Source organism: Gigantopelta aegis, chromosome 6, assembly GCF_016097555.1.
Source record: "Gigantopelta aegis isolate Gae_Host chromosome 6, Gae_host_genome, whole genome shotgun sequence".
Lineage (NCBI taxonomy): Eukaryota > Metazoa > Mollusca > Gastropoda > Neomphalida > Peltospiridae > Gigantopelta > Gigantopelta aegis.
Genome location: NC_054704.1, coordinates 71,037,163 through 71,050,240, shown reverse-complemented (window position 1 = coordinate 71,050,240; position 13,078 = coordinate 71,037,163). Strand labels below are relative to the sequence as shown.

The 13,078-nt window shown below is 38.3% G+C and overlaps 1 protein-coding gene across 2 annotated transcripts in view; it reads right to left on the bottom strand.

The window, feature by feature from the left end:
* LOC121374324 overlaps positions 1–13,078 on the bottom strand; it is a 40,591-nt gene that overhangs the window by 2,693 nt on the left and 24,820 nt on the right. Inside the window, exons 6-11 of one of the 2 annotated variants that reach the window (XM_041501383.1) lie at positions 11,894–12,343; positions 6,995–7,130; positions 4,980–5,116; positions 3,774–3,917; positions 3,076–3,087; positions 283–408 (exon numbers count right to left, since the gene is read on the bottom strand). In XM_041501383.1, the coding sequence (XP_041357317.1) occupies positions 283–408; positions 3,076–3,087; positions 3,774–3,917; positions 4,980–5,116; positions 6,995–7,130; positions 11,894–12,343 (1,005 nt within the window). The remainder of the gene's footprint in view (positions 1–282; positions 409–3,075; positions 3,088–3,773; positions 3,918–4,979; positions 5,117–6,994; positions 7,131–11,893; positions 12,344–13,078) is intronic. The other variant, XM_041501386.1, reaches the window with a different exon arrangement.

The following is a 13,078-nucleotide window of genomic DNA, read 5'->3' as shown; positions in this document are numbered from 1 at the left end:
TGTGGGGATGGGGGGAGGGGCAGTGTTGTTCTGAAAGGCTCGCTAGTAATTATAAAAAATGGTTAAAGTACTTGTAGCAAATGTCAAAATTTGGGCAGTTGGAAGGAGTGATTCTGCTTCAGTCACCTCCACCCAACACACTCTCTCTCTCTCTCTCTCTCTCTCTCTCTCTCTCTCTCTCTCTCTCTCTCTCTCTCTCTCACAGACACTCGCACACGCACACACACACACACACACACACACACACACACACACACACACACTTGTTCATACAGGACGTACCTAACAGCCTGGTGACGGTGTTTTCAGCTGCTATCTCCCCCTGTTCACCGCTCTCTAGTCGTGACAGTTTGGTGGACACCACGTTGTAGTTGCCGATACGCCCCACCGTGTACACCTGCGACTCCCCTACAACACACACGTCAAGACAAACACGTGAACATTTCACAGCAATAATCAATATATACTCAAAGGCAAAAGTTATTGTGACATGGATTGTTTGGAGTAATACATTTGTGAATGCATTTATGGATGTCAACCTGATAAAATATGCATGAAACAGCTCAAAGAAATGCAACCAAGCAGTTGTTACAGCGATTGCATGCTTTGTGCAAGAAACATGAAATATTCAGGAGAAATGCTGTCCAGTGTTCACCATAAAAAGCCAGACATTCAGTCGCAAATCATTGCCAATCTGTGCAGCCTTCAGAAGTCCAGAAGTCAGAAAAACACCATTAGTGAACTGTTTGATGCAATTTCGTCATGCCACGCCTCAGTGAAGTCATACGGATGCTTGAATCTGGGACCTCGCAGTGTGACGTCACACGTCAATTCAACGTCCACAGAATCACCATATGGCATTTATGGCAACGCTATCAACAAAACAACCAGGTCAGGGACCGTCACCGTAGCGACAGCCCACCCGTGACAACCCCTCGCCAAAACACATGGATCCGAACCACGCATCTGCGAAACAGGTTCCAGCCAGCAACCCTCACAGCCCGTACCATCCCTTTCTCCAGCGTTTAGTGGCCTCAATGAGACGACGGTGCCAGGCCTGTATCAATGCTCAATGTGGACACACTCGCTACTGACTGTTTCATCTTCGCTCTGGACCCCCTCTAGTGATGTGGCTCATTTGCATATGGCAGGTGCGCCCTTTTCATGGACTATTGCTCGTATCCATACCTTTGGACGTTTCTCTTTCCATGTTATAAAGTTTCATACACTGCAGTAAAAACGTATCATCAATTATCTGTGTCGTTTGTGTCACAATAACGTTTGCCTTTTAGTACAATTCAACTACTGCATGGTGCTGATAGCTGACTGACTTACTGTGTTAAAAATACATGTACCAGTAGTAAAAACAACAACAACAATAATAATAATAATAATTTTTTTAAAATAAAAAAAAATAAATAAAATAATTTTTTTAAATAAAAATAAATAAATAAATAAATAAAACAAACAAATAAATAAATATTTTGAGGTATTTACTTTATTATTTAAAATAAATTAGACGAGTCGTTTAAAACGTTGGACAGGTTTTAGCTTGTATTTATGTTTTTAAACAGCAACTGAATAGTACAAAATGGTGGGCAACGCCCGACGCATCGTATCAAATGTATCAAATCAGATAAAGAGACAGTTATTTTTTTTTATGTCTACGAAAGTCAGACACATAAAATGTCCCATGGGCTATATCCTCGTTTACGACAGTTTCCAATAGACTGGGATTAGCTCACACCGATTGCGATCTATGTATTCGTGCAGTACATAGCGTATTACGTTTTGTATGCGAAAATTAATGAATGAATGAATGTTTAACGACACCCCAGCACGAACAATACATCGGCTATTGGGTGTCAAACTATGGTAATGCAAATAAATAAAGTGATGATCAACATCAATATAAATATTCAAGACTTGTTTTAAAAACACAAATATCACAGAATTTTACGGATACTGAATTTTACTCAAAACTTCAATTTTGTTCTGTATTGGCCATTCTGAAAGAGAATGTTACACCCCTGCACCACGGTGAGGTTACAGCACACGCTGGGGTGTATGCGAAAAGAAAAATCATCTTATTTGTGGCCTGCGGTATGGCATTTTGTGCAATATACTGTGCGCTTTAAGACCTAACATCGAGCATGTAACAAAATTCTACCACATGCTACAACGGCAAAATGTCCCCGTTATAACTTTCATTTCAACTACATGTGCACGCTTTGACATTCAGTAGTCGATAATTAATAAATCAATGTGCTCTAGTGGTGTCGTTAAACCAAACAAACTTCTTCAACTACACGTGTTAGCCCTGGACCCGTGCTTATATCAGTCGCAAATGACATCAATTTGTATGACGTTGTCATGACATTAGTGTCTCGGACTCGATAGAGTCTCAGTCTGGACTCTACGTTTTATAAGCACCAGGCATGGGCCCGTGCTTATAACAATCGCAAATGCCATCAATTTGTATGACGTTGTCATGACATTAGTGTCTCGGACTCGATAGAGTCTCAGTCTGGACTCTACGTTTTATAAGCACCAGGCATGGGCCCGTGCTTATAAAACTTTTAGAGTCCAGACTCGAGACTCTGATGACGTCACACACACAATTTGTATATTGTTGTAATGTTGTTATGATATTAGTTTCAGACTCTATTAGAGTCTGAGTCTAGACTTTAAACGTTTTATAAACACTAGGCCTGGTCCCATCTTCCAGTGAAAATACACCCCTTCAAACCGCAGCATACTTGTTAAATACCTTTCATGTGCGGCGATTCAAATAACCGCATGACTTCAATGTTGCCGCGTACCGCACACCGCACGCCAGATGCGCGTGCAAGCAGTCAAACATTGCGGTTGTTAATAATTGGTCCCAGTGACGACTATCTATACAGTGGTATTTTCCATATATGTCCTAGAGTTATTAAAACACGTTATGAACAATTTTTGTTTTTGTTTTGTTTTTGTTTTATATAGAAAAGTGTTATATTCAGTTTTTTAAGTTCTGAAACGCGTGATACAGTAGAAAACAAACAGTGATTCATTCACACAGGACATGCTTACCCATGGTTCCTCCTAGAAAAGCAGCATAACAAAGAAGACATGAGCTGTAAACATGTTATGTAAAGGAAGACTGCCAATGAATTACTTATCTGTCACAAAGGACAAAGACAGATTCAGCCAGCTTACATTGATTTTAGGTAATATAAAATAAAAGTTAATGAATGCCTCACAAAAATTAATCAGCTTGATTATATTCGTATCACCAAAACAATTATCTTGGTTAAATGTCACTCACCGACATAATAATTTTACACCAACATAATCATCTTGCTTATATCCCATACACCAATTTTTGTTATTTTGAATATAATAATATCCCACTCACCAACACCAATTAAGTGTTCCATACATACACACTTTCTGTTTTGAAAATTTTGATGTGTTTTTTTAAATGGCCACATTATGTTTTGAACCTGATTTATGTTGTGTTATAAATACCAACCTTCTCTTTTGAAACTTGACGTTTGCTTTTTTTTTATAAAAAACCTACCATTACAACTTTGATTTGAACTTACTAGTTATGTTCTATAAATGTCCATATTTGAATTTGAACTTACTGTATATGGTTTTAGAAAATATCATATTGATGTATGTTGTTTGATAAATACATACCTTCTGTTTTGAACTTGATGTACGTTTTTTCATAAATGCTTACTTTCAGTTTTTAACTTATCGTATTTTACTTTAAAAATACCCACCTTCTGTTTTGAACTTGATGTATGTCTTTTTATCGTCCATCATGGCGTCTACAGCCAGTTTCTCACAGTACAGTCCGGTGATGACAGCAATTGTCGGCTGCTCCTTTCCGGTCAAGGTCGGCAGATCTTTAACTATGATTACCTCTGTAGAAAAACAGAACTATAGTTGTCATACATTGACCACATATTGGTTTATTCTTCATCTGTCCAACGCACTTCCACTGGTCTTGCCAGAGACTTGACACATGATGGACGGACTTGAACGTTTGATGGATATAGGCACGTAAAAATACAGTTACTTGGATTTGGTGTGTTAATGACTAGCGTACAAATACATTCTTTTCGGCTAATAAATGTCATTATGGCTGGTCTCTACTAAATAATAATATAATATATAATAATTTTCAACTACTGTATGCTAGCTAATATAAAGTCATCTGCTACTGGAGATGAACGTTTTCTCCATCACTATATACAAGACCCTTCTTTGTGTTAAACTTTATCATCTCCACTATTGTTTTCCATTAGAATATATTGTATCTGAAACACATACAACATTACTTTTAACACATTGTCAGTTCCATATACCATGAAGAGATTCTTGTCTAGCTACAGTATAAAGTATAACCTATTCAAACAAGATTCTGTTACGACATGCAGTACAGATATTCTTACTTAGAAGTTGTTCTGAAGTCATATTTGTTTACAATGTCAGCGGTGTACCTAATAAACCTTTTTTTTTAATCTAGGAGTGCTATCATCGCAATATAGATAATGGGTAAACCTACCCAACCCTTTCTGTTGAGAGGACCTATCATATTAATATAGATATTTGACAATGAACAAACATTGCAGACCCTTACATGCACTGCCATCACCAACAGAGAACCCATGTTTTAAAACAAATTTAGCTTGCTATCCTATGCATGCTAGTCATAAAAGACCCCGTCTACTCTCACCAAGGGCCTAATTCACAAAGCTATCTTAGGTTCTTGTAAGCAACATCACATCGTCTTTATAAGTCTTTTTTGCATTGCACTGCGAGTCTAGTGAATTAGGCAACTTTGCAATCTCGCAGTGCACAGCAAAAACGTCTTGCAAAGAGGATGCAATGTTGCCGAAGAGAGCCTAAGCGAGCCTAAGAGAGCTGTGTGAATTAGGCTCCACTTGTGTACAGGCGACACTCGTGGTTGTGTGAGGACGTACCGTGAGCGACCTGCTGCCCCGTGGACTGGACACGGATCCACAGGCCCTTCTCGATCTCCTGGATTAATCCTCTCCTCTCCAGCTCCTTCAGCATCACGATGCCTTGGATGGAGTCCGACTGCTTCACGTTACTCCGCCTGTGTGGTACAAACAGATATACATTTAGCACCCGTTACCACAGACCCGGGCTGTAGGGATGATATCTCAAGTGTGTATATGTGTATGTGTGTGTGGGGGGGGGGGGGGGGGGAAGAGCACAAGCCTATATGTATATAAACATAATGTGACCACCATCCCCCCCCCCCCCCAAAAAAAAAACCCGGGGCAAAAACCATACATTTTTGTCCTCAGGTGGAGAAGGATGTGACTTCCCGACCACCCCGCTTGGAGACAAATACCAAATAGCCGTAGTTTAAAATGTTGTGAGATATCGCTAAACAAATATTCATTTCCTTTCTATTACCAGGACCGGACCAAGCGAAGGTGAGGAGGGAAACAGTGCAGCAGTTTCCCTTTACAAATACCGAAAATACCGATATATATATATATATATATATATATATATATATATATATATATATATATATATATATATTTATATATATATATACATATACATATACATATACATATACATATACATATACACATATATATATATATATATATATATATATATATATATATATATATATATATATTTGTTTTGTTTAAAGATATCCCTTTTATTTAACTGAAGAAACCTGTATTACTATGCCTCAAGATCTTCATCATGACCTTTGACGTTATATAAGCACGTGCACGCTGTGTGAATTATTTCTGGTCAGTGTGTTACAAAATGCGGTTCATCGGACTCTCTGGTTTTATTGTATTTGATTTGTTTTGTTGTTGTTGAGATTTTAAACTATTGTTGTTGTTTGTTTACTCTAAAAAAACCCCACCCAAAACCCCCCCCCCACAACAACAACAATAACAACAACAAAGAAACACCACCTAAACAAAGCATGACGTAAATTTAAAGAATAACAACGGACGGCATCATCATTGCGAAATTAATACCCATGTCATTCCTTCTTGCCGCGAGTTTGGACGACAGCGTAACACTGACACGGAAATCTGGACTCTTTAAATAATATTATGTTAGTGCATACCAAATTAATAGAAATAAGCTATGCGCAATATTCCGGTCGCTCGGTTTTGTAATAAAGAATATTAATTTTGTCGTCACACCTGTTGCATGAATACACTACAGCCATGACAATAAGTTATTTTAACAAAAGCAGATATTTTAGAATATATACCTAATAGCAAAAGTATATGCATGTATATATATTTATGATAAATGTAATTCGGCAAATAGACTGTCAAAATGGGCCTAAAATATTTATATGATATTAGTAATTTTAATAGACACAAAAACTAATATGATTCAAAGTTAATAATTTTAAATAAATTTAAAAAAAAAGTAAATTAATATTCGCATTTCTTTTGTAGTTCAGTATACGTTGTCTGAGTCAGCATTGTCAAACGAGATTAGAACGAACATGAAATTATTTATGTAAAAAAAATGATGCACACAGACATATGATTCACAGTTCACCTGATGAAATGACTCATGATTCACCAAGTGAATTGACTTACGACTCGCGTAGTGAAACAAGCAACTCATCAAGTCAAATTCATTGACTCAGACTAGTATCATTACTAACAATGCAAGACATAAATGACTCACGACTTGCAGGTCGAAATGACTCATGACGCACAGGTGAAATGACCTACTGTTCACCCGGTGAAATGATTCATGATTCAGCTGAATAATTAAATTTTTCGCGATTCGCCCTATTAACTGTATCATGACTCTCCTTGTGAAATGAAACACATCTCACTTAATATGACTCAAGACTCACATGGTGAACTGACGCACGATTCACCTAGTAAAATGGCCCATGACTCACTTAGTGATACGACTTATGACTCACCTAGTTAAACGACTCAGAACTAACCACTTGACTCACTTGAAAATGCTGTTCACGTCAACCGGATTCGGGTACGCGTCTTCCAGCGTCTGCAACATGCGCTGTTTCTTGGCCAGCCACAACAACGACTCCCGGATCTTGTTCCGTCTCAACGACTTCTCCAGATCTTTCTCCTCTGAACAGTCAGTCAGTCATTAAGTTAGACGTTTCAACAATCACTAATTAAATTTCTTCATTTCAACTTATTTTCGTGCTTATTTCCAATTAAGGTTAAAGCACGCTGTCCTGGGCACACACACCTCATCTATTTGGGCTGTCTGTCCAGGACAGTGGGTTAGTTGTTAAGTGTTAGTGGTTATTGAGAGAGACGAGGGTGTAGTGGCCTTACACCTACCCACTGAGTCGTTAAAACTCGCTCTGGGTGGGAGCCGGTACCAGGCTGCGAACCCTGTACCTACCAGCCTTATGTCTGATGGCTTAACCACGACACCACCGAGGCCAGTCACTAATTAAAGGTGTACTCTCTGGTGTATTTTTAATATATAAGCATTCAGAACAAATCTGGTTGAAATCAGCTCCACTGGTCTATATCTATTATCTGTGAAGGTGATTTCAATCAAATTGCATTTAGAATAGATCGTCAACTTTTGATTCCCCCTCCCTCTGATTCCTCTTTCTTCGATTTCCTATAGATTCTGTTTACAATATAGGTAACACGTTTAGCGAAACGGACATCACCAGGCGGGACAAAATCAAAATGATGGCTTAGGGGTTGATCGTTTACAACCAAAGGCTATTTGGACACAACATGGCGTTGGGTCGTAGAAACATGGCGGCGTAGATGGTGAGATTTAATTTTTAAAATCTGACGTCGCCACATATCAACAAACTTCATGGACTGTCAAACTCTTGGAGGGGTTTTGAAGTTAACTCCGAGTGATATATCGAGGTTTGACAAATAGAAAAGTTTTTTGTTGTTGTTATTTTGTTGGTGGGTTTTTCTTTGTTTTGTTTGATTATTATTATTTTTTGTTGTTGTTTTTTGTGGGTGTTTGTTTTGTTTTTATTTGTTTGTTTGTTTGTTTGGGTTTTGTTTGTTTGTTTGTTTGTTTTGGGGTTGTTTGTTGTTGTTTTTTTCAAGCTGTATAATTAAAATAAATACATAAAAGAATTCCCCCCACCCCAATCCTTTTTTAAAAAATATTTTTTAAAGACGTTTTCAAACTAAAAATGTCTTTCTTGAAACCATGATTTGGACTAAACCAGTTCTGGTTGTTACCCCCACTGTTCTGTAAACAAAGCTGCATCATTATGAGATACAGTCTGACTGAACTTAGAACTGTCTACTTCGTCTTGTTTCTGTCAGTAGATTACAAATTAGCAATCTTCCGTTATTTCGAACGGCTTAAAGCCGCAGACTCTATTTTGGACCCGTGAAAATAGACATTATGTTTTGTTAATCTACACATCTGGATAAAGTTACAGTATAGTGAAACAAGGGTTTCTGACGTTGAAAAATAAACTGGAGGTCATCTCCATGCCCTCTACTTCTCAAAAGTACGCGCGTTATTAGAATTATAAAAAATGCATTTCGTGGCATTACAAACACCATGATGACCAAAAACACTTTGGATGGACGGAAATGGATATTCTAGACAATAAAATCTAAGTAATGTCTGATTTCAATGGTCAGAAACGGCTCTAACACGGACAAAATACACCGTAGTGTTTAAAAACTAGGGTCTGTTACGTTAAACGGCTAGCAGATTTATACCTGGGATATTTTGATTGGTCGGGTTAACGTTAGTTGTGCTCAGATCCACTAACCAGCTGGGAAGTAAGTTTGGATTTCAATCAACCTGACCTACAGACGTCAACCGAAAACTGATTAACTTCAGTTGTGAATGTTAAAAGCAAGAACATTTTTGTTTTTGGTGATTTTTTAAAATGTTGTTTTTTGTTGTTTGTTTTTTTGTCTGTAGGTGTTTTCTGTATGTTGTATTAATATGGTATTTACGCTTTTCAATTTTTGCTTTTTAATTGACCATATCACACATAAAGGAGTTACTTTTCATATTATACGTACAAATATGTACATACATAAGAGTAAATGCATGTAAAACATATGTCAATTGTATGTAAAATTAACTTATAACATAATAATGTAAAACAATGATTCAAGGCCCCCAACCTTGACTTAAAAATATTTTTTACACTTTTTAGTTGCAGTATTTTTTTTTTTTTTTTTTTTTAAATACATATTTATTGTCCCAGATCATATAGCAGTGTCGGATTATTTAGTTGCAGTATTTGATAATAACATATTGCGTGTTAATATTCTCTATGGCCATTTCGTAGGTTATTCAGTTTATTTACATTCATGCGACAAATCTCCAGTTTCACACCAACTGACAACACAATTGTAATGTCTGCATTTAGTTAATTGATTTTGCATTGATTATACATCTACGGGTATTAGATAATAAATTATGCATGTAAACACCTGTTTTACACGTCTGGAGTTACAAAATAAGAATTATTACAAAATAAATCCCGATTCAGTTTAATATAATGAAGTATTTTGTATCTGCCTTTACACAGTGGTGTATACGTCAGTTGAGAAAATAAATGAGAAATGATATTATTGAAAGAACATGACGTAATATCATTGGGTTCCTTTAGAACGTGAAAATATTATTGGCAGGTGTCAAGTTATATTTAATATTTTAAAAAACGTGCTGTTCTGTTATTTTTACATGAACACCCCAGAATTCAATAGCACATAACATGCACACACTATCAACAATTAGCTAGTGCTACCACGACAAGTCGACGTTATTTATATTCATGCAGTTAGATATGTCCACAAATCACACGTATTTGACAAATACACGCTCGTGCCATAATGCTCAGCTATAAATCAATGCATGAGGAATATGAGTAAGATTTCTGCAAAGTATTAATAGTAAAAGTGGTGTTATACGTTTTTTATCTGTACTACAGGACCATTAATAAATCAATGTGCTCTAGTGGTGTTGTTAGACAAAACAAACTTTTAACTTTATTCCGTTTACCAACATATGTACGAAATAAATCTGAAAGACAAAACCCTTATCTATGATCAAACCCGTATCTCTGCAACATGCAGTCGATTGGGTGTTTGACAAAATAGTGGCTGATTCCATGAATTACTATCTATTGCCTCGTCTATAGGAGGACAGCCACTCCCGAGGATATCCGTTACTAAACAATACATCCTTCTTATACCGTTCAAAGAGGACAGCCACTCCCGAGGATATCCTTTACTAAACAATACATCCTTATACCGTTCAAAGAGGACAGCCACTCCCGAGGATATCCTTTACTAGACAATACATCCTTATTATACCGTTCAAAGAGGACAGCCACTCCCGAGGATATCCTTTACTAGACAATACATCCTTCTTATACCGTTCAAAGAGGACAGCCACTCCCGAGGATATCCTTTACTAGACAATACATCCTTCTTATACCGTTCAAAGAGGACAGCCACTCCCGAGGATATCCTTTACTAGACAATACATCCTTCTTATACCGTTCAAAGAGGACTGCCACTCCCAGGCTAGTTTATTAAATCATACCTAGCACAGGATAGAGATAATTGGAATCATTGTAGCTGTGATGACATGCACCCATGAATCACTGTCAAAACTGTGATGATATCAGGTGTTCGCAGAACAATGTATTTTACTACTGGACAAGCTATTGTGCAGAATGAATTTAGAGAGGGGAAAAAACGGAGCGGATAATTTTATCATGCTCATATACCACGAAAGTTTCGAGCATGTCTGTCCCGGGTCCTGTCTCCGGATAGCCAGGGTCTTGACTCGGGAATAACCGGACTTAATTTATAAACGTTTTAAATATTTTTGGATACATTTTGCCATCTTTTTGGAAAATGATGCATAGCCGTCGTTCCAATCAACGACATACAAAGTCGTTAAGCTATGCCATAGACTCATACTAATATAATTAACTTGATATCAAATAAAATGCTATGTCGTCATTTTGACCCAAACTGTTTTATAGTTTCTAAGGAAATATATAAAACTGCGATTATGAACATATCTAAAATTCACGTGATTCAAGAGAACACAGACATATTGTGCAGTATTTACTCAAAGTGTAAACTGAAGGAAGTGCTGCTATGTACTAACAAAAAACATAAAAACAAAAACCCAACAGGCACACGACTTAACGTAATAGGTTACTGAATGGCCATCAGTGTGACCGCCATATTGCAACGACACGTTAACGATAACACGGTTAGACGACGACGTTTACATCAGACAAGACGACAACACTACAACAACGACAATAAAGACCGTCACGTAGGTACCTGACGTTTCCGGGTACTCCTCTGTAAGTAAATGATATAATATGTGATTGAAATGCGGATGAAAAACAAGGAAGTCATAATTACTAGTTGTGTTGCACACTGTAAGACGGGCTTTGCGCTGGCGAGGGTTTGAAGAGGGGTGGGGGGTGGGGAGGGTGGGGGTGGGGGCGATGGCGTGGACTGACGACCATGACCCTACATTCTGAACCACTAGTAAAGTACTGAAAACTCTGACTTAAACTGACTGAGAATGCGCCTATAAACACGTCTGATTAAAAAGGTGCATTGCTATCTAAAATTATGTATATATGCGAGTTGATTGTAACGCCATCATCTCAAGGCACCCCAACATTGACATAAATACCATATTGGTCTGGAGATAATAAATAACTGTATGTATTATTAAAACGTGTTATTCAGCACTTGTAAGTTAAAACTCGTGCCCAGGAAGGACTTTATTGAGCATTGTCATACCGGAATCTTAAGTGGACAGGAACAAATAAAGACAGTGGCTAAACCTGTATAACTCTAAAGAGTGGTAAACAAGACAAATGTCCTACCTAGGATATCAGCAAACTCCCAGCGTCCCTTGGACATCCGGCCGGTGGATACTGCCAGTGAGCTGATGTTGAACCGTTTGTCTGCCGGTACCGGCCAGTCTAGGAAAGTCTTCACGCCATACTTGGCACCTCTGCCCACCTGTATCCTCTGGTTCTTCCAGCTAATCCAGAAGTAGCGGAAGTGTTTCTCGCTGAGAACGTTTATCGTCTTGGCCTCTGCCAGGATCTTTCCGAGGGACCCTTCGCGCAACACCGATTTCGTGTTCCCTTCCGCACCGAGGACGATTTCGTGTGTCTTGTACTGTAAGTCGCTGTAAACTGCCGACAGCGCCACGTGCGCCTCTCCCGCGGCCTTGACCTTGAATGTGAGAAAATCCTTCTTCGATATGGGTACTTGCGGGACAAACTGGTAGGTGTAGGCGGCCGGTGTGTAGACAGATGTGAAACTCACTGTAACACAAAACAATCAAGGGTGCTGAAAATGTGGTGTTCTGATGAAAAACATACACGCATAGTCTTATAGTTCTATTACGAATTAAACTATTAAAAAACAGAAGCAGAATAGACTTGTTCAGGTCAGGTCAGGTCCGGTCCGATCAGATCAGGTCAGGCTAGGCTATAGGGTTTTACGTGCACATTCAGAACAAGCTGATGTAGTAGACTCAGAGCCGATTTATCCTATAGTACATGTAGCACGTGCTACGGACCCCACGCTTCAGGGGAAACCGCGGTGATGTGTACCTTTATTTTCCACAGGTCATTTTGCCCCTCTCCCCGAGGGGGTTGCAAAATATATATCCCTGGAAGGGGGCCTCGCTGTTATTGGTGCTATACAGGTCCAGCAGATCCTTAAACCGGCTCTGGATAGACTTGTTCACTATCTTGAGACTCATATAGACTGGTTGCGTGAGATACGGATAAATGAAATGCCCAAAACGCAAACCGCAGACGCATCTGACGCAACAGTCAGACCGCACGCACACGCCGCATCCAGTCTACATGATCCTTTAGTTTCCGTATTGTAATCCTTTGACAAATGTTCCGATTAATTTTCATGTAAGATTTTTGTTATATAAACATGAACAACAGAAAGATGTGTAGACCTACACACATGTTTTATGAATGTTTTCTGTCTTGAACATGGTCAGGGACGGATTAATGATTTTGTAAGGAGGGTCACAGAAT